At 51.6% G+C, this 18,919-nt stretch overlaps 9 protein-coding genes across 9 annotated transcripts; 6 read left to right on the forward strand and 3 right to left on the reverse strand.

Annotated features, from left to right (window-relative positions):
• Nucleotides 1-9: 9 nt before the first annotated feature.
• UHO2_00288 (uncharacterized protein) lies at nucleotides 10-1,650 on the reverse strand (the record flags this gene model as incomplete). The annotated part of the gene is made up of 1 exon (XM_041556907.1): nucleotides 10-1,650. One exon carries the CDS (start codon nucleotides 1,648-1,650, stop codon nucleotides 10-12), a length of 1,641 nt encoding a protein of 546 aa, XP_041412841.1.
• A 3,151-nt stretch (nucleotides 1,651-4,801) lies between these two features.
• Nucleotides 4,802-5,381, forward strand: UHO2_00289 (uncharacterized protein; the record flags this gene model as incomplete). The annotated part of the gene is made up of 2 exons (XM_041556908.1): nucleotides 4,802-4,850; nucleotides 4,885-5,381. 2 exons carry the CDS (start codon nucleotides 4,802-4,804, stop codon nucleotides 5,379-5,381), a joined length of 546 nt encoding a protein of 181 aa, XP_041412842.1.
• A 537-nt stretch (nucleotides 5,382-5,918) lies between these two features.
• On the forward strand, nucleotides 5,919-6,817 carry UHO2_00290 (uncharacterized protein; the record flags this gene model as incomplete). The annotated part of the gene is made up of 3 exons (XM_041556909.1): nucleotides 5,919-6,095; nucleotides 6,176-6,580; nucleotides 6,662-6,817. 3 exons carry the CDS (start codon nucleotides 5,919-5,921, stop codon nucleotides 6,815-6,817), a joined length of 738 nt encoding a protein of 245 aa, XP_041412843.1.
• An 868-nt stretch (nucleotides 6,818-7,685) lies between these two features.
• On the forward strand, nucleotides 7,686-8,360 carry UHO2_00291 (uncharacterized protein; the record flags this gene model as incomplete). The annotated part of the gene is made up of 1 exon (XM_041556910.1): nucleotides 7,686-8,360. One exon carries the CDS (start codon nucleotides 7,686-7,688, stop codon nucleotides 8,358-8,360), a length of 675 nt encoding a protein of 224 aa, XP_041412844.1.
• A 369-nt stretch (nucleotides 8,361-8,729) lies between these two features.
• On the reverse strand, nucleotides 8,730-10,181 carry UHO2_00292 (uncharacterized protein; the record flags this gene model as incomplete). The annotated part of the gene is made up of 1 exon (XM_041556911.1): nucleotides 8,730-10,181. The coding sequence occupies one exon, from the start codon at nucleotides 10,179-10,181 to the stop codon at nucleotides 8,730-8,732; it is 1,452 nt and encodes a 483-aa protein (XP_041412845.1).
• A 631-nt stretch (nucleotides 10,182-10,812) lies between these two features.
• Nucleotides 10,813-11,754, forward strand: UHO2_00293 (uncharacterized protein; the record flags this gene model as incomplete). The annotated part of the gene is made up of 1 exon (XM_041556912.1): nucleotides 10,813-11,754. One exon carries the CDS (start codon nucleotides 10,813-10,815, stop codon nucleotides 11,752-11,754), a length of 942 nt encoding a protein of 313 aa, XP_041412846.1.
• A 504-nt stretch (nucleotides 11,755-12,258) lies between these two features.
• Nucleotides 12,259-12,807, forward strand: UHO2_00294 (putative IMP3 - component of the U3 small nucleolar ribonucleoprotein; the record flags this gene model as incomplete). Its single annotated transcript, XM_041556913.1, has 1 exon — nucleotides 12,259-12,807. The coding sequence occupies one exon, from the start codon at nucleotides 12,259-12,261 to the stop codon at nucleotides 12,805-12,807; it is 549 nt and encodes a 182-aa protein (XP_041412847.1).
• Nucleotides 12,808-13,328: 521 nt separating this feature from the next.
• On the forward strand, nucleotides 13,329-15,038 carry UHO2_00295 (uncharacterized protein; the record flags this gene model as incomplete). The annotated part of the gene is made up of 1 exon (XM_041556914.1): nucleotides 13,329-15,038. One exon carries the CDS (start codon nucleotides 13,329-13,331, stop codon nucleotides 15,036-15,038), a length of 1,710 nt encoding a protein of 569 aa, XP_041412848.1.
• Nucleotides 15,039-15,328: 290 nt separating this feature from the next.
• Nucleotides 15,329-18,364, reverse strand: UHO2_00296 (uncharacterized protein; the record flags this gene model as incomplete). The annotated part of the gene is made up of 1 exon (XM_041556915.1): nucleotides 15,329-18,364. One exon carries the CDS (start codon nucleotides 18,362-18,364, stop codon nucleotides 15,329-15,331), a length of 3,036 nt encoding a protein of 1,011 aa, XP_041412849.1.
• Between the last annotated feature and the right edge of the window lie 555 nt (nucleotides 18,365-18,919).

The raw sequence follows: 18,919 nt of genomic DNA on the forward strand, positions 1-18,919 counted from the left end.
CCAAAGTGCTCAGAGGCTGATGGGCACTCCAGCAAGGGTGCTTGGGAGCGCGGTGGACCGGGAATAAGTGAACGCGCTGCTCCAGTCCCAAGATGTGGCAAAAGTATCGGACATATCATACGGGTGGCTGGCCCGGCTTGGTTGCGAGCTTAATGTCAATGATTGCGAGCTTAATGTCAATGGTTGCGAGCTTGGTACAAGCCCTGATGGAAAGATCTCAGGCACAATTGGCGAAGCATCCTGCTCCGTTGGCCGCAGAGTTGTCGATCTTGCAGGTGATAAGGCTGGCTTCACCACACTCTGATGTACAGCGGATGCCGAGACTGTCGGCGTAACCTCAATCGCTGCAGTGGCAATTGCCAGTGCTGGAAGCTCTGATATCGCATCGTGGCCTATGCCAACAGCTGCTCGCACCTCCTTCAAGGTTGGTCCAATTCGACTACTTGTTTGCGATGCTACTTTCTCCTTTCGCCTAATGAATCTGCTTCGTTGACCACTTTGCCATCTGAACGGCTCTTCGTCACGCTTGACTTGATCCTTCCCCTCTCCCCTCAACCCTTCAATCGTGGTCATACCGGAAGGCGAACCCCAAACATTTTCCAGCCCAGGCCATGGATTCTTCCGCACGCCTTTCACTTTCTGCGGCCATCGTTCGGCAAAGTCACGGCCCACCATCCACCGGAACACTCCCTTGGGCACCACTACGTCAGCGCCTCCGAGCTTCTTGCGCGTCTCGATCTCCATCTTTGTGGCCCGGGCGAGATCGTCGTCGGAAATGTCGGAAGGAGCAGTGATCTCGGAAGATTGAACGTCGGTGTCAAAGACAACTTCGACAAAGCTAGCGAGGTCTACGCCCAGAGTCTCGGGGAAGGTCGAAGGTGCTTGTCGACCTCGTTGCTCTGCTGGAAGACGCGGTTTCGTTGTTGGCTTTTGCAGCTTTGCACAAGCACCTTCATGCGCGCCATATGTCGGCTTTTGCGTTGACTTTGACATCGGTGCGTTTTGTAGACGTGCTGCTTGAGTTGCCTGGACCATGTGTGCAAGGAAGAGGCATCGTCGATACTCGGCTTTCTGCTGCTTGCGCTTAGCGCGTCGCGCCTTTGCTTTGATTCTGACGATCAAAGGCGGAGGCTTACGCCGAGAGGGTCCAGGTTTCGGAGGAGGCGGAGGCATCAGCACACCTTGGCCGTCTCGAGCTGGCAGATAGCTGTCTCTTTTGTTTTGAGACACATTGCCGTTGCTAGCATTTGCTGCTAATCTGCACCCCGAGTCTCGACTGGTCAGCAGCCAGTCGAAGCAGCTTGTCTGATAGCTGCGTTCGGGCTCCGAGTCAACTGCAGCTGACCCCTCGGAAACAGATTCAACGCTACTTCTTCGCAGCTTCTTTCTCCTTGCCAACGTCGCATCGGATTCGTGAGAGCGCTCTGACAGGACTTCGATCGATTGCTTATCAGGAGGCTGAACATGTTGAGGTCCAAGTGGCGCGGTCTTGTCGCTAAGAGTTGGTGATAACTGCGTGAAAGTCGAAGAAGAGGCTGAGATCGAATTTGATTGTTGCAAAGCTTCACAATGTGCTTGGTTTAGTTCATCCCAGAGTCGAAGCTTGGTGATGCCCAGTCCGAGAGGTACGGCGCCTTCAAGGGTAGACATGACTAGTTGTCATCAAAATCTAGCGAAGAAATTTGGAGGCTGTTGATGTTATATATCAGCGGGGAAAGGTAGATCAAGCAGGACAGGGTTTGGACATGCGAGCCTCGGGAGGGGCTATATGAGAAGCGCTCAGCTCTTCGGTCTGTCGGAGAAGCCGCTCGAGAGAGCAAAAGAGCCAAAAAGGAGAGAGCTGAAGGTCGATCAGATGACTGAAGAGAGAAGCAGGCTTGGACAGTCCGGCAAGCTGCTTCTGGTATGCGCAGCTGCTTCGTGAGCAAGTTCGAGATTTGCTCAGACTCTGGCTTTGACTCATTGGTGTACTTGGCTCTGAAGCGAAGGTTACCATATCAATCAACGATGACGCAGTACAGGGGCGACTGAGCAGAATGTATCTCTGCTCTTCGATATGGTGGATATGGCTGCGAGTTTGGGAGTCGGTCCAGCCGCTCTCGAAAGACTGGGCGTTCAACTGTGGTGAAATCGGCTGTCGATAGTGCTGAGAGCGCGATTGGTCTGCTTGACGACGCCAAGGAGACTTAATCAGGGGGCAGTGGCGGGTGTTGTCGTGGAGTGGACAGTTTGAACGATTGCTCAAACCCTAATGTCACTCGCCAAGGTCATGTGTCATTCACTGCGCCCATCCTGACCCTTTGATCTCAACCATACCGCGCATTTGGGCCCACTCCGATTCGAACTTTGCAACGCCATCACCATCGTCATGAGTCGCCGAAATAAAATAGGGCATTAGCGATGCTGTGAATGTTTCATCCACTACACCCTTCACGGAAAGACCTTTGTCCACGTTCTCTCATTTTGCGCTGCTACACTCTCGGAGCCTTCTCTTTCCGGCCGATAGGTTCGGGTAAGCTCGAAGCCGTCATTCCTGGCTTTCCCTGAAACTGGTCGAATTTCACCAGCAAGATACCTTGCTTATTCGGTCTTCCTGACGGCTAAAGAGCTGGACTGAGTCATAGACGTCGATCCTCCAGAGCGGTTCATTGAATATAGTCTCTGGAACAGGGGCCCAAAAAGCTCGGCAAGATCTTGTTGGTCATCTTTGAGCTTAATCTTGTCCCCCACAATCTTCAGTGGACATGTACAGTATGCTGTCCCGAATGCAATCGTTCAGACGGAGGATGGCAGCAAGGCGATGCCGAAGGAAGCGATCCATTATGATGATATATGCTGACATAAACGCAATCGGGGATCTGATGGAACAGATCTGTCCGGAGATCGGGTACAACACAGTCCCGCTCATTGTCAAGCTAGATCATGAAGAAGGATACTCCCACATTCGGCATGTACCTCATAGATGTACAGTACATGTGTAAACTGTCCCAAGATTTCACATGTCACCATACATCACTCTAATGCTCAATAGCTATAAGTTGTATTGCCACACTGTCTGATATCATCTGAAAGTGCTGCTTCTTCTCTCCAAGACTGTGGAATTGATATTGACATTGACTAAAAAAATTGTGCTATGAAGAAGAGCTGAATTTTTTTTTATTGTGGGACAGTTTATGGAGCATGCTCCCAAATAGTGACACCACTCCATTCCTGACCTTGTGGGCTTTTGACTACAATGAAACTTGTAATGTAACTTGGTGGGCACCTTCATACACATTGAAAGTAGTGATGTGGAAAGTTTCAGCTCAATCAGATGACTGTGAGCAATCTGGCAGCACTTCCAGTCTGACACCATCATATCTATACCATCATGACAAAAACCACTCCTGAGAAATGCCAATTGGCACTCTTTCACCTCCAAAATGGAGAATCTACCTGTTCAGTTGCCAAGAAACTCAGTCTGAGCAAGTCTACAGTGTCTTGCATCAGCAAAAGTGCCTCCACCAATGCTCCAAAGTCAAAGGGGGGCCAGCCAAGAAAACTCCAGCCTCGTCATGTTCACTTCCTGGACCACTATTTCGAGCTCAATTCAACGTCCACAGTCAGGAAAGTGTCAGCGGTCGCATGCCTGAAACCTGAGATCGGTAGTAGTATCAATACTATTACCGATTCTGTCGAGTTATGTGACAGCACTTGTGGTATTGCGATTCTGGACGAGATATGCAGTAGAGCCATCTCTATTATCTTTCTTGCTCGAATCTGTAGTTGTGGTAATGCTATTGCAGATTTTGACTGACCACTGTCGGACACTCCATCCAGAGGCAGCTCAGCATGATCAATAATGATGTGAACTGGTACTGACACCAAGGTCTGGTGTGAGCGATGTGCTTGGTGGTGTCAACATGAGTGTCCAGTGTGTTGACTATGTGCTTGAGGTGATCCCCAGACCACAGTGGACTACTGCCTTTGGTTCTATCTTATCCGGACTGCTGGTTTGCTATGAACTGCCTTCAGACATCAGTGAGCAGTGATACAACACATGTGCTTCAATGAGGAGCAATCTACTTGATTGCTGCTTGCTGACTGTAACTAATGTATACTTAATGCTGAAGTGATAACTAGTTAATATGGCGAATAGAGTGGATGGGAATCCACTCGACCATTTGTGATGAGAAGGTATGGTTATATACCTCTTCGCAGCATCACCAGTGACACTGCTCCAACTCTCTCTCCAGAGAGTACCTTCGCTGCTGAGTACTGTGCTAGAGTCTCCACTGAGACTCCTCCCCCTCGATGAACCTTGTCACTCCTGTCTTTCCTGAGCTGTATCGACTCCATCGACACTGCTCCTCCTCCTCATGACTTGTTCACCAGTGTCTGCCACACAGCTCCTCTTCCTTCAACTGGCAATGGTTCTCTTGTCTGCATATCTCCTGAGCCCCTGAGCGGTAACCGTCTGCATGCTTCATGAGCTCAGTCCCTGTCTTGGCAGTGCTCGATCCTCCTTGCTTGCAAATGTAGTCCCTCTCGCATGTGAAATCATTGTACAAACATCATTATCACTGATCTCAGCAAAATCTGCCATACTATCATACTTACTGCAGATTCTGGTAGGATCTGTGATATTGACTTTGTTCATGCAGATCCCAATGAGATCTGTCATAGAACCGGGTCTACTACCGATTCCACTGAATTCTTCTGTAAATCCACCAATCCACCCAATCCTTCGATTCCTGTGCTACCTTCATAAGAACTGTCGGGTCTTCCTGCTTCCTGCACCGTCAAGCCCATGACAGAAAGCATGTCATGCACTGCAGGAGATGTTTCACATCAAAGCATGCCCAATGACAGTAAGAAAAGCACTTCATTACTGTTGTTATAAAGCACGAAGGTTAGTGAAAAAACCGAAGCTACTCAAGGGACATTGCAAAGCCCATTCCAAATTTGCTAATGAGCACAAGGACATGACTGTTGAGGATTGGAAGAATGTGGTATGGTCCAATGAGACAAAGATCAACTTCTTTGGACCAGATGGGAAGTGTCATGGGCCTGAATGCTCAAGGAGCAGGAGGGTCACTGGTTCATATGGAAGGAGCGCAGGTATCGAAGATCTAGTCGATACCATTAGAGAGCATGGTCGTAGTGCAGTCTCCATGGAGACCATGGACTCCTACAGACTCACATGCAAAGGAGGACCAAGCCCATATGCGAGGAGGGCCAGGCACAGCCACGAAGAGGACCAAGCCCATATGCGAGGAGGGCCAGGCACAGCCACGAAGAGGACCAAGCTCAAGGAGCATGCAGATGGTTACCACTCAGGGGCTCGAGAGACAAGAGTCAAAGGAACTGTCACCAGTCAAAGGAGAAGGAGCAGTGTATAGGGAACCGGCAAGCAGGTCCTGAGGAGGAGGAGCAGTGTCGAAGGAGTTGACACCACTCAGGAGGCACAAGGGTGCCAAACAAGCAGGATAGCAAGGAGGAGGAGCAGTGTCAAAGGAGTCAACACAGCTCAAGAGGCACAGGGGTGCCAAGCAAGCAGGAGAGTCCTCCTGAACAGTACTCGATGAAGAAGGTACTCTCTGGAGAGAGAGCAGGAGCAGCATTGCTGGTGATGCTGTGAAGAGGTATATAACCATGCTTTCTCATCATCAAAGGTCGAGTGGATCCTCATCCACTCTACACAACCATCATAACTAGTTATCACTTCAGCATAAGTATATATTAGTTTCAGTCAGCATAGCAGCAATCTATCAAGGTTGCTCCTCATCATAGTGTGTGTGTTGTATCACCACTACCTGACATCCAAAGGCACCCCATAGCAGGTTAGCAGTCTGGATCAAGATAGAACCGAAGGCAGTAGTCCACTGTGGTCTGGGGATCACCTCAAGCATCAGTCAACACACTGGACACTTGTGTTGATGCCACCAACCTTATCACCAACACCATCAACCTCATTATCATTGACATTCACCAACCTTATCACCAACACCATCAACCTCATCATCATCAACACTCACACCAGACCTTGGTGTCATCATAACCTATGCATTGATATTGATCGTGCTGAGCTACCCCTGAATGGAGTGTCCACAGAGGTCAGCTGAAACCTATGATAGTATATACAACAAATGCCACCCACTGCCATCATGCAACTTGATAGTCACTGAACAACTAGCTCATCGAGACTGATACTGAGACAATAGCTGTCACACAGTTTGATAGTCACCGAGTATCTCGACAGACAGACCTGGGTTTCAGGCGCGAGACCTCTGACAGGAAGCAGTTCTGTTGGATTAAGAATGCTGGCTTCAACAGCAAGCTTGTCAGGCTGATGGTCAAGTTTGGCAGCAGCTCCATCATGATCTGGGGCTGTATGACATGGGAAGGGGTCAGAGGTATACACTTGGTGCTGGGTACAATGAATTCAGACCAATACATTGATATCCTGAATGACAAGCTTTTGAAAACAATCTCAGATTTGTGGCTTCAGCATGCATACACCAACATCACATTTCAGCAAGACAATGACGTAAAACACATGTCAAAGACAATAACATGGTTGGAAGGCACTAGCATTAAGGTTATGCAATGGCTGGCACAGTCACCAGACTTGAACCCAATTGAACACCTCTGGCACCATCTCAAAATGTGACTTTCACAGTATAGTATGATTGCAAAGTCCAGGGATGAACTGCTCAAGAGATGTGAAGCTGAATGGAAAGCAATCACTCCAGAGACATGTAGGATACTAATAGAGAGCATGCCAGACCACATCAAGGCAGTTCTGAAGGCCAAAGGAGGGAATACAAAGTACTAAGGTGTTCTTGAGGAGCACTCCATAAACTGTCCCACAATAAATAAATAAAATCAGCTCTTCTTCATAGCACAATTTTTTAGTCAATGTCAATATCAATTCCACAGTCTTGGAGAGAAGAAGCAGCACTTTCAGATGATATCAGACAGTGTGGCAATACAACTTATATCTATTGAGCATTAGAGTGATGTATGGTGACATGTAAAATCTTGGGACAGTTTATGCATGTACTGTATATATATCAAGCTGAGAACACTAGGTTCTCACCATGTTCACTTAGTCAATTGAGTATATATTTTTCTGTCTAAAACAGCAGTGACATTGTACTCAGACTCTCCCCGATCACCAGTTATCGGGACAAAACTTCTTCACATCCTCACAGGATGGTGCTGAGTTTTCATCTTAAACTGTTACATCCGACTTTCACACAGACCCAAGAGAATTCTTGTTGGTCGAGCTCCGATGACATTCGGTCCAGAATCGCAAGTCGCGTTGCTGTCTGTCTACGTCAGAGCCGAAAATAGCCGGAGAAAGAAACACAGCACGGACAAGGCAGTGCTTAGTTCTCCACATTCTACACAGGTGCGGTTGAGTGTGACACTGACTTTGCTGCATTCCGGACTGTTGGCCTCGTTGCTTTGCCACAAACGAGAGAGTCCGCTTGTTGGCAGTGCGAAGTTGTCACTCGCGTGGTTTGTGTGAAAGGGTTCCTCTATACATGCAGTCACACAGCCTGCCCCAACCCTTTCGACCCGAGCTTTCAATCGACCCTTGATCCACTCATCACTTTTTCTATAAGAGCTTTCTTCACTTCCACCACGCAGTCCTCCCGACACCATCGCACTCATTTCAACGAAAACGCAGCTTCAATATGGCCAGCTACCTCGCCAACAAAGTCACCAAACGCCTCGTTTCGGGTCATGCCAAAAAGTACGAGCCTGAAGACCCGCTTTACGAATTCTACACCACTGCCGATGGCAAACAGAAACGACGCAAACGAGCCCTTCCTCCCGGTCTCACACGCAAGCAAGCCAAGTTGCTCCAAAAGATCAAGAAACGCGCTCACTACCTTGACAAAGGATTCTCCATCTGTGGCTTGCGTTTCGGTTGGACTTTCTTCATCGGAATTGTCCCCGGTCTTGGTGATCTAGTCAATGCCCTGCTCAACCATACTTTGGTGGTACGACCGGTGAAGAAGGAGCTGGATGAATTTCCGGACTGGTTGATCAGACAGATGATCGTCAACAATGCCATTTCGACGGGGGTTGGGTTCGTTCCACTGGTGGGTGATGTTGTGATGGCTGCTTGGAGGACCAATTCGAGGAATGCGAAGTTGTTGGAGGAGTTGTTGAGGTTGAGAGGCGAAGAGAACATTGCGAAGGGACTGTCAGATCTGACACCGAGGGCGCCACATGACACTCATCCGGCTCAGAGTGCGGCACAGAGCCATGTGCAGCAGTCGACGGGAGTTGCGGCGGGACGAGGAAGGAGCACGGTTGGCAACTCAAGCTCGAACCTCGTGCAGAACAACATCGGAAGGAATTAGCAGGCTGCCTTCAACGCTGGCGGTGCAGCACAGCCTATGCAGGACATCTCTGCCGTGTCTGCTTCGGCGGCTGCTCCGGCTGGGAAGAAGAGTTGGTACTCGCGCAAGTGAGTGCCGCTTGGAAACGAAGCTCCTCAACTTCTGTAGATAATTTCATGGACCCGCAAGCAAAGAAACATCTTACACAGACCCGATACCCAAACAAAGCAAGCACACAAACACTGTCGCTGTCTCTTCTCATGCAACTCTACTCGCATCGCACAATTATTCGTCAATATCAAGGCTTACTTGCACTCATCTGTTTCTCTATGTGATGGTGAGAAGCTGCAATAGTGATGCAAAGATTGAATTAGGTTGTACTATCGAGCATTACTTGTATGGTGTGTACCTAGCTGTCCTGCTGCCAAGAGTAGCATTCCTCGACGCGCTTCGACTCGAACTCTGACTATCGTACCCTCCTCCTCCACCGCCTCCCGCCGCTGCTCCCGCAGGCAAAGAGTTCAAGGCAATTGACCCTTGCCCCACTACCTCGCCACCAGCACCCGCTTCAAACTGCCAAAAACATAAGTTCCCATCCTCTCCACCAGTGTACAACGTATTTGTCGCCGCATCCCAGTCTACAGACCTTACGATGTCAGCATGACCATAGAATGTACCATCACCCTGTTCCGGGAATACCGCTCTCAAGCCCCAACTTGAAGTTGGTGTAGGTGCTGAAGTGGGGATAGAAATTGTCGCGAAGGCTCCCTCAGATTTGCCAACGAACAATGTAAGGTGTTCTTCGGAGGAGGAGGGAGGATTAGGAAAGGAGGGGAGATGTGTGAACGCATCGATGACATAGTCTGTGGACCAAGGTGGTCGGAGGGAGGAAGAGGATCGGACGTCGGTGGTTGGTAGGATGGGATCGAACTTATCTGCATCAAAGAGGGAGAGCGTTTGCATGTCTCCAATGGCCCAGACTTTGCCGAGGGCTCGACGACGGGCTTCTGTTTCGACTTGGCTAAGGTCTGCTTCTTCGGTGCTGTCCATGTTGGTATCCACCGCCGCGGAGGAGGTGGAGGACGAAGATGAAGAGGAGGAATAGAACCAACCAGCACGAGCGACCGAGTTGCCAGTGTTACCAACCGAGATCACGGCATCGTCTTCTTCAGGGATCGTAGTGTCGATTGCCGAAACGAGACCGTCAGTTGAGCCACTCAAGAGGATACCTCCGTGTGCTGCAGAGTCAGGGTGGTATTGCAAGACGGTCACGTCGTCGCTATGTACTTCGTTGTACTTGCTTTGTGGTGCGGCAGCGGAGCGAACATCCCAGATGTCAATGTCGGAATCACCGTGGCCGTACTGTTCTGTGCCCGCTACCACTGTGTTTGCATCGCTCGGCGATATTTCGACGCACAAATATGGAGCTTTACTTGTGCCCTGAAGTGTCCACACTGGTCTTTTGAGTCCGGACCTTGTGTCCCAGCATGCGACGGTGCCGTTCGAGACAGATGCTACGAAGGTGCCTGAAGCGGAAGGGAGAGTTTTAGCCTGGGTGATGCGGGCGTCTTTAAATGCGCGGTGAGACTCGGCTACGACACCAGAAGTCTTGTCGATCAATGTGAGCGTGCTGTCATCCGCAACAGCGAGAAGTGTGGGAACGCCATAGGAAGTAGACAACGAGAGAAGGTGTGTCACGTAGGCCGGCGAGGCATTGGCGTTGGCGTTAGGTGGGATCACCTGTACATGGAAAGGTTCCTTAGCACGGTGGAAGCTCGAGGTTGAAGCGAGGACTGGTGCCCTTGCTGCTCCCGAAAGCATCACGTCCATATCCTGATCCATCGTTCCTGATGCTCGGGGAGTGGTGTGTAAGATGCAGGTGCGAAGAGTGATGAAGACGGTGAGGGGAAGACTGTGGCTGGAAGAACCAAAAATTTCCAAACAGCCGAAAACCTAAAAACCTGCTGGATTGCCATTTTTCCACGCAGGGTCCAGTCTGTTAGATTCGGTGAAACGTGGCCGTTGAATCCGGAGGTTGAAATCGGCACAGCCAAAGTGCAACAGCAGAGATGCGTCACTGAACAGGGGCAGAAAGGCTTGTCAGGGCTGTCGGAGCAACGCATACTCGCACGCACTAAGAACGGCCCTGTCAATCGATCCATCGCTCAGCGATTGACATCCATCATCTCAGTACAACACTTTGCTCATCAGCAATCGGCCTCGATCACTCTACTTCTATCGTAAGGATCCATTCACGAACAATACATCCAAAGACGGCAGGAACACAGGCTACATCCCCTGTTCGGTGTCAGTGCAGCCACGAGAAACTTCAACGCAAACTCGTCGACTCTACCAACATCCGCAATCACATCCATCCTTTGCACCGGATCAAGCTAGAGCAGCCCTACTGCATCCGGATTTTCTCTAACGCGCATGCTCTCGCGCATACTGCTGGTGGGTTGAGGTTGTCGCAATGTCATTCAACGATCTCGAACGAGGCTCCTCATCAAGGGGCGGTGGCTCCGGCGGAGGCGGCGGTGGACCACGCAAAACCCCTCTCCCACTCTACCGCAACGAAGTAGCGCCCTCACTACCTCCAGAATTCGAAAAGCTCACCAATAAGATCGGCATCCAAATCTTCAAGATCAACTCGAACGTCACTGCTATTCAGAAGCTCATCTCGCTCTCGTCCTCCTCCGCCTCATCCAACACATCCGCCAAAGCAGCGGGTCAAGACTGGAGTAAACGCATCAACGATCTGATAGAGACTACACGCGAGCTCATCAAAGATGCCACCACCGATATCAAGTCACTCTCCACTTTCCCGCTTGGACCATCCAATGGCGGCGCAAAGCTCACCCAAGGGAAATTGCAACGTGATTTCCAGTCGGCAGCGATGCAGTTCCAGCGTGTCCAGAAGGAAGCGGTGGCTACCACGAGAGCCAAGTTGGAGCAGGACAAGCAGAAGGAGCGACAGATGTTGAAGTCGAGAAACTCTCAGTTGCTGATTGACACGGAAGAGTCGAAGCGTAATAACAACGCTGCTGGGGTGTCGCAGGAAGGAGGATTGCAAGCCGAGTCGCTGGACTTGTTGCCCGAAGGGCCATCACAGGCGGATCTGGAATACCAGGAGTCGCTGATCACATCCAGAGAGGCAGAGATCAGGGAGATCGAGAGTGGTGTTCAGGAGTTGAACGAGATCTTCCGTGATCTCGGCAACATCGTGCAGGAGCAGGGAGGGATGATTGATAACATCGAATTTAATATCAACTCAATCGCAGAGAACACGGCGGGTGCGGATCGAGAGTTGGTGGTGGCCCACGAGTATCAGAGGAAAGCAGGAAGGAGGTGTATCTGTCTGTTGCTCGTAGTTGGGTTTGTGGTTGCGATTGTTTTGTTGGCTGTTCTCAACTGAGGCGAGCCTAACTCGCAGCGGTGCACGAGCTCGTCTCATGCTTGTCAGCCACTCTCCCTCTTGTCACCTGTAATGGACTCTTCTGCTATATACAAACTCTCCTCCATCAGCGGGGAAAGCTGAGATGTACCATGCTCTGGCCAGATTGTTGAGCAAGTGGTCGTTGTGACGCTGTGGAGCCGAGTTCAAGATGTCGAGTCCCACACGTTCACACTCGAGATCAAAATTTTGACGGGCTGCAGTGACCGAGATCCGAATTTCAAAATTTTCCTTTCGCACCCTGAGCAAACCCCACCTTCGAACCTCCAACATCCTCGGATAACCAATCCTTCACCATCATCACTTGGTTCCGCTCACCGCCAGACCCTAACCTTGAAAGCCCGCACGCCTTGACAGTCGCTTGATTCCGGCGTCACGCACATACATCCATTTACGCAATTACGCGCGGCATCAAGTACAGCTCGTCTACCTTCTGCACTACCACCTCGTTAAAACGCCTCCAGCATGCGTCAGCTCAAGTTCCATGAGCAGAAACTGCTCAAAAAGCATGACTTTCTCGATTGGAAACAAGATGCTGGTATGCGAGAAGCCAAAGTCATGCGTCGCTACCATATTCAGGATCGAGACGACTATCACAAGTACAACAAGCTTGTCGGTAAACTCCGCCATCTCGCACTCCGCCTCTCCACTCTCCCTGTAGCAGATCCTTTCCGAGGCAAACACGAGCAAGGAATGCTTGCAAAACTATACGACATGGGTCTCCTGGACACAGGTGCTAAGATGTCTGACATTACGAATAAGCTCAACGTGTCAGCGTTCTGCAGGAGAAGGTTGCCAGTGGTAATGGTTAGACTGAAGATGTCAGAGACGGTCGGGCAGGCGGTGAAGTATGTTGAGCAGGGTCATGTTCGGGTCGGGCCAGATACGATAAGTGATCCTGCATTTATGGTGACAAGGAATATGGAAGACTTTGTGACTTGGGTCGATACGAGTAAGATCAAGAGGACTATCGCTAGGTATAATGATGAGTTGGATGATTTTGATCTGCTCTAGACGCAGCGAAGCATCGACTATTTGTCATTCTGTCCAGCACCTTGCTCTCCCTCGCATCCGCCACATTCTAGTGCCCCCCATCTGTATTTGTATCCGCTGCATTGTCATGTTTCATTCTTTCTCTCTTGCTGCTTTGTCTGTGCTCCGTGAGTAGGCAGCTTGTCGCGTTGCTGCCTAATGGCGGCTGCTGCTTCGCAGAAAAGGCTGCTTCTGACAAGTGCGTTCAGAAACCAGAAATGATTTTTCTGGACTTTCTGTTCATTTGGAGCAGCCTAACATAGAGTGATCGTGCGACGCACACGAAGCCTTTCTTCTCAGTAGCAGCTGAGCAGGTTTTGTTGTTCTCCCAAACTCCACTTGAAAAAGGTGTCTGTGCATCAGCCAGTCTGGCACTCAAGTCAGCTTCCAGCAACAACTTCCTTCTTGTCAACGTACACCACACATAAACTTTCTCCCTCTTACATCCATTCCTTCCTCACGGACACTCATCTGCGGTGCCGCCACAACAAGAAATGGCCAAAATGGCAACCACAATCCCAATCAAAGTCAAACACAATGGCAAACTTCACGATATCACCCTAGACACCTCCCTTCCCGCCACTGCATTCAAGCAGGCCATCTACGAAAAGACTGGCGTCCCCGCTGATCGAATGAAGGTGATGGTCAAAGGTGGAATGCTCAAAGACGATCATGACCTCACCAAGGTTGGTGCTAAACCTGGACAGACCTTCATGGTGATCGGTACAGCTGGTGAACTGCCTAAAGCTCCCGAGGGGCCTATCACGTTCATCGAGGACATGACGGATTCGGAATTGGCCCTTGCGACTAAGAGCAAGGCTGGACTGACGAATTTGGGTAACACTTGTTATTTGAACTCGACACTGCAGGTTTTGAGAGCTATTCCCGAGTTGCAGACAGCGTTGGGACAGTTCGATGGTGGGTTGGGAGGAGCGGATGGAGAGAGGAACTTGACTGCTGCATTGAGGGATCTTTATAAGAATCTTTCGGAGACGACGGAACCTTTCCCTCCCTTCGCCTTTCTGACAATTCTCAGGCAAGTTGCTCCGCAGTTTGCTGAGATGTCTCGTGATGGGCATGGATTTGCTCAGCAAGATGCGGAGGAGGTTTGGGTGCGCATTATCCAGGCTCTCCAAAACTCTCTTCAGGGATTGTCGCCTGAGGGAGCAAGTAACGAGGCAGCTTCGCGCAAGTTCGTCCAGCAGTACTTGACCGGACAGATGGTCATCAAGCGCTCTACAGCCGAAGCACCAGACGAACCCGCTTCGACCAACCGAGACCAATTCTCTATCCTCCAATGCAACATTTCCTCCACCACCAACGAGATGATTTCTGGCATTCTCGACTCTCTCAACCAGCAACTTGAAAAGACGTCTTCCTCTCTCGGTCGTACTGCGGTATATGACGAGACTTCACGCATCGACCGACTTCCCGCCTACCTTGCTACTCACTTTGTCAGGTTCTACTGGCGAAGGGATATTAACAAGAAGACTAAGATCATGCGTAAAGTGAAGTTCCCTTTCGTCTTGGATGCTACTCCGTTTTTGACGGACGAGTTGAAGGAAAAGACAAAGGAGACGAATTTGGCGATCAAGAAGATCGAAAAGGATAGAGATGAGAGGGCAAAGATTAGGAAGAGGGCTAAAGCGAGGAAGATTGCTGAAGAGAAGGCTGCGAAGGATGCTGCTCGACAGGGTGGGGATGTTGCTATGGCTGATGCCACTTCTACCGCTGCTAATGCGGGTGAGGAGGGTAAGGGAGAGGAGAAGAAGGAAGGCGAACCCTCAGCAGATTCGAAACTGGGTGTACCTCTCACAGAAGAAGAGGAGTTGGTTCAGCGTCAGAAAGAACGTGAACGAATTCAGTCCACTATTCACCCCGATCTCCTAGCCGACACCGGTTGCAACCCCTCTGCGTTGTACGAGCTGGTAGGCGTGGTTACGCATAAAGGTGCTGCTGCTGATGCCGGTCATTACATCAGCTGGGTTCGAAAAGACCTCGACTCGGAAGACGCTCTGGATGGACAAGCAAAGGATGGTAAGCAAGCACAGGGAGAGCGTGAAAAGCTGGACAAGACAGAGGCCGATGAAGAATGGTACAAGTTCAACGATGACAAGGTCAGCGTGGTTGGTAGGGACAAGATTCAAGCTCTGGATGGTGGAGGAGAGGACAGTGTCGCTTATATCTTGCTGTACAGGAGTAAGAAGCTCTGATCTCCCTCATCTGGAGGTCAAGCTGTTGATGCGCAATCGATTCTTTTTCACATTTTGTCATGATGCTACGCCGAAGTGTCTGTGCTTGTGTGATGGTGCAGGCATGCGATCGAGACAGCCTCAACCAGTCTCATTCGAGCTGATCCCAACTCGTCGTCAAATCCCAGTTCTCACGACTCTCGCGACTCACATGCACAAAGTGAGACAGTTTGCTGTCAAATTGTCTGTTTTGCTATCTACAAACCACAAAAAGCATGAAACATCTATAGTGAAACCTTTGTGCAAGAGATTTAGCGAAGCTCAATAGCAACCTGTCCCCTACCAGCATAAACGAGTGCTTTAGCAAAGACACAAAGACTCTTTCGCTCCACTTTGGCTTCCAGGTGGATTTTCTGCTCTTCCTCACTCATTCCGCCTTCTTCTGTCGGTTCGGCGTATAAACCAGCTGCTGTTCTAGGGGGCGAATCAGCGGTAGTGGATGAGGCAAGGTTGGTGTTCGAACCTGAAGCGCTACCTGTTGGGCTAGCTGTAGCTAGTGGGTCAGCGGTTTGCGAGGTCGTAGTTGGCGGAGTGGGAAGAGTTCCAGCACGAGGAGATTGCGAACGCAGTCCGGAGAAGGAGAGATGAAATCCGCTGCGTGCGGTTGATGTGCTACGACGCCAGAAGCGGGGTTGAGTAGCTGTGCTGGCAGCGGCGAGAGGTTGAACAGTGGCAGAGGGCGCCATTTCTGGATGAGCTAATGTCGAGCTACGTCTAGGGGAATGAGTGGGGGATGGTCGACCTCGAACGTCTACAGAGCTCGCGTTTGGTTGAGCTTCTTCGCTGCTACGGGAGGTAGTGCCGTTGGGCTTCTTAAGCTCAGGTACGGACTGAGACATTACTTCTGGCACATCGCCCTCCTCCTCTTCTCCGGAGCTGGAGTGAAGCGATCCACCACGAGCAAGACCCGATCCTGCACGAGCGGAAGAACCTGACACGGTACGAGAAGTGTTCGCTGCTCCTCCATTCGCTTTCGCACCAGCAAGCTTGTGCTCCGACGCAGCTAGCTTTTCATCCATTCGGACGGCAATCGACCTCCAAGCCTTTTCAATCTCAGGTTTGTAACGCAGCGCAACAGCCTGGGCCCACTGCTCGCCTCCAGCGAAGCCAGCAATGGCCTTTTCGTACTCGGTCCAAGTGTAGCCAAACAAAGCAGGAGGAGAGGGGAGCTCAAGACGCCCAGCACCCATCGGAAGACGGTTGTAGAGGGTCTGCAGAAGAAGCAGGTTGGGGATTGCGTCCAGAGCCTTGGCTGCTTCAGTGCCCAGTGCGTTGGAAGTGGCAGTGTTGCTCAAAGCAGCATCTCCAACCTTCACGCCATCCTGAGCACCTGGGAGACACTTTAGGTGCTCCAAAGCAGCGCATATGGTGCCAGGCTCGCGTTCAAGCGACTGCAATACGATGATCGTACTTCGCAGAGCGTGCATAGCTTCCGCCAAAGCGGCACGGGCGAGCTCGTCTTCCTCGTCAGGGTCGTAAGCGGAGAGATCGAGAGGTTGGTTAGCACCACCCAAGCTGCTGCTACCCGACGAGAAGAGGGCGAAGCGCGATCGCTTCGACTCTTTGCCAAGCTTCTTGGTTTGAGTACCAGGCCTGCGCAGGAAGCCGTCACAGAAGCGAAGCATGAGCTTCTCGAACGTCTGCAACTCGGCAAGTTGATGAGCGCAGAGACGGGCGCTGACTAGCGAGAAGGGAGCGATGGTCGAAGCAGCACAGTGTGAAGGGCTCTGACGACCCGAGTCGTTGGGATGACCCAGAGGATCGGTGCTGCGACTTTTGCTACGAGTAGATCCGACACCAACAGACTTGAGAGCATGAGCGAGCTGAGCAGGAGAAGGGCTGCGCTTCTGGTTGACCTCGCCAAGCAGTCGGTCAAAGGCAGAGGCACTAGCAGCGTTGCTCCCAGTGAGGAGCTCGGAGGCGGCGTTGCTAGGCAGCGATACGGAGCGGGAAGTGAGAATCAGAAGACCCTTCCAAATGATGTGGATGGCAACCGAGATGAACCATCCTTCGCCGTCCTGGCCACATCGCTCCTCGATGCGAGGCAGCAGCAGCCTGCGAGCGCCTTCAAGGCGGGCATCGAGGTCGCGGAGCCAAGCAGAGCCAGGACCAGTCTCCGGGAGGCGAAGAGGTGAGACGTTGCCAGAGACAGCGGCGCCTGGCGTGGCAGCAGAGGTGACAGCAGCTGCGAGTGGAGGCGAGACAGAGCGGCTATCAAGGGCAGCAGCAGCTGTAGCGCTTCCAGAAGTGGTCGCGGGCGAAAGCGTCACAGGGCTGACAAAAGGAGTAGGGACGGCAGTGGAGATGCATCGAGCCATGGACAGCTTGGTCTGAGCAAGAATGGGCTGGATGATGTGCAAGATGGTGCCTTCCATCCTCTTGCGGACGGGCGTGAGGATCTCCGAGACGAAATTGGGCATGCCGTCATGCACTGCACCATTCTCGTCAGCGATGAGCTCGCCGTGAGCGTCACGGTCTCCTTCGATGCAGCGCTCGAGACTGTCCTCGACGATCCATTCGAGCGTGACTAGGCCGAGGTTGAACTCCATCGCGGCAGGTAGATGCAGACCTTCCTTGGCGTTCGTGGGGATGCGAAGGGCGCCAGGGTCCTTGGTGGGCGAGACCAGAAGCGAGTCGATGCGAGCAGCGAATAGGGTAAGTGCCTTGAGGATCTGGCGCGAGACGGCACGCAGGAGGTAGGCATCGACAGCCTCGGCGTATCGAAGTTCACCGACGACGGTCTGAGCGATCTCGATGATCTTGGCCTTGTCGGGAAGATGCTTGCCATCATAGGTGATCTGGTTGATCTTGGGCGTGGTGGCACCCTTGGCAGCAGCTGCAACGTTGGAGGCGACCGAGGTGGTGCTGGCGGCAGGGGTGTTTCCAGCAGTGCATGGAACAAAGGCCTTGTTAACGAGGTCGCTCAGCTGGAGAGAGAACTGAGTGAGATGCGAAGGGTCGGGAGTCGAAGGTGGATCCATGAAAGTGTTGGGGCCTCCATTGGCGAGGATGGTAGCGGCAGCAGTGACACTGTCCGTGGTGTTGCTGCTAGGGACGGGGGGCTGGGGAGTTGAAGCACCCGACTTGGTTCGACCAAAGGACATGAGGTCGACAGTCTTGGGCTTGGTGCTGGCGAGAGAGGCGAGCTGGCCAAGGCCACGACCAAAGCTGGAGGAACGCTTGGGCTTGATTCGTTCGGCATCAGGAGCAGGGTCGCTGTGACCGAGCTCGGTGGAGGGTCTAGCACTGAACGAGGTTGCATAAACTGCTGTAAGCGGAGGCGACATCTCGGAGGCAGGAGAGTTGTTGCCAGAGCCCGACTTCTTCTGTCGGCGAGGCAAAGCAAGGGCGAGCCTCTTGTGCGAAGGGCAAGTCTTTCTGATATAAGATCAATGCTGAAAACAAGCTACGAGTGAGGGAGCAGGCGGCTGCGTGTATATTGCACCGACCTAGTCCGTAATGGAAAAGGCAGTCGAAGGAATGGTGCGAGACGATGACGTCGCGCTACGACGATGAAGAAAAGTTTAAGAGAAAAAAGAGCGGTGGCGAGATGGGTCAAGGAGGCTTTAAAGTGGTGCTGGGATCCGGAAGGGTAGCCCAGCAGCGTGGGATTCAAGCCAAGCGGGTGGAGAGACGGAGGATGGCAAAGATGGCGCCGATCATGGGTTGGCTACAGAAGGCGGTTGGCAGGAGAGGCCAACGATGAGCGAGAGAAGATGGTGTTGATGATTGAAAACGCACAGATGCAAAGTGTGCGTTTGGAAGCTGTGGCTGTGGTCTAGCGAATCGATGTGACTGGAAACAGCGATGTGTAATCGATGCGATGCGATAAGATGGGTTGC

Source organism: Ustilago hordei (assembly GCF_900519145.1).
Source record: "Ustilago hordei strain Uho2 genome assembly, contig: UHO2_contig_01, whole genome shotgun sequence".
Taxonomy (NCBI): Eukaryota; Fungi; Basidiomycota; class Ustilaginomycetes; order Ustilaginales; family Ustilaginaceae; genus Ustilago; species Ustilago hordei.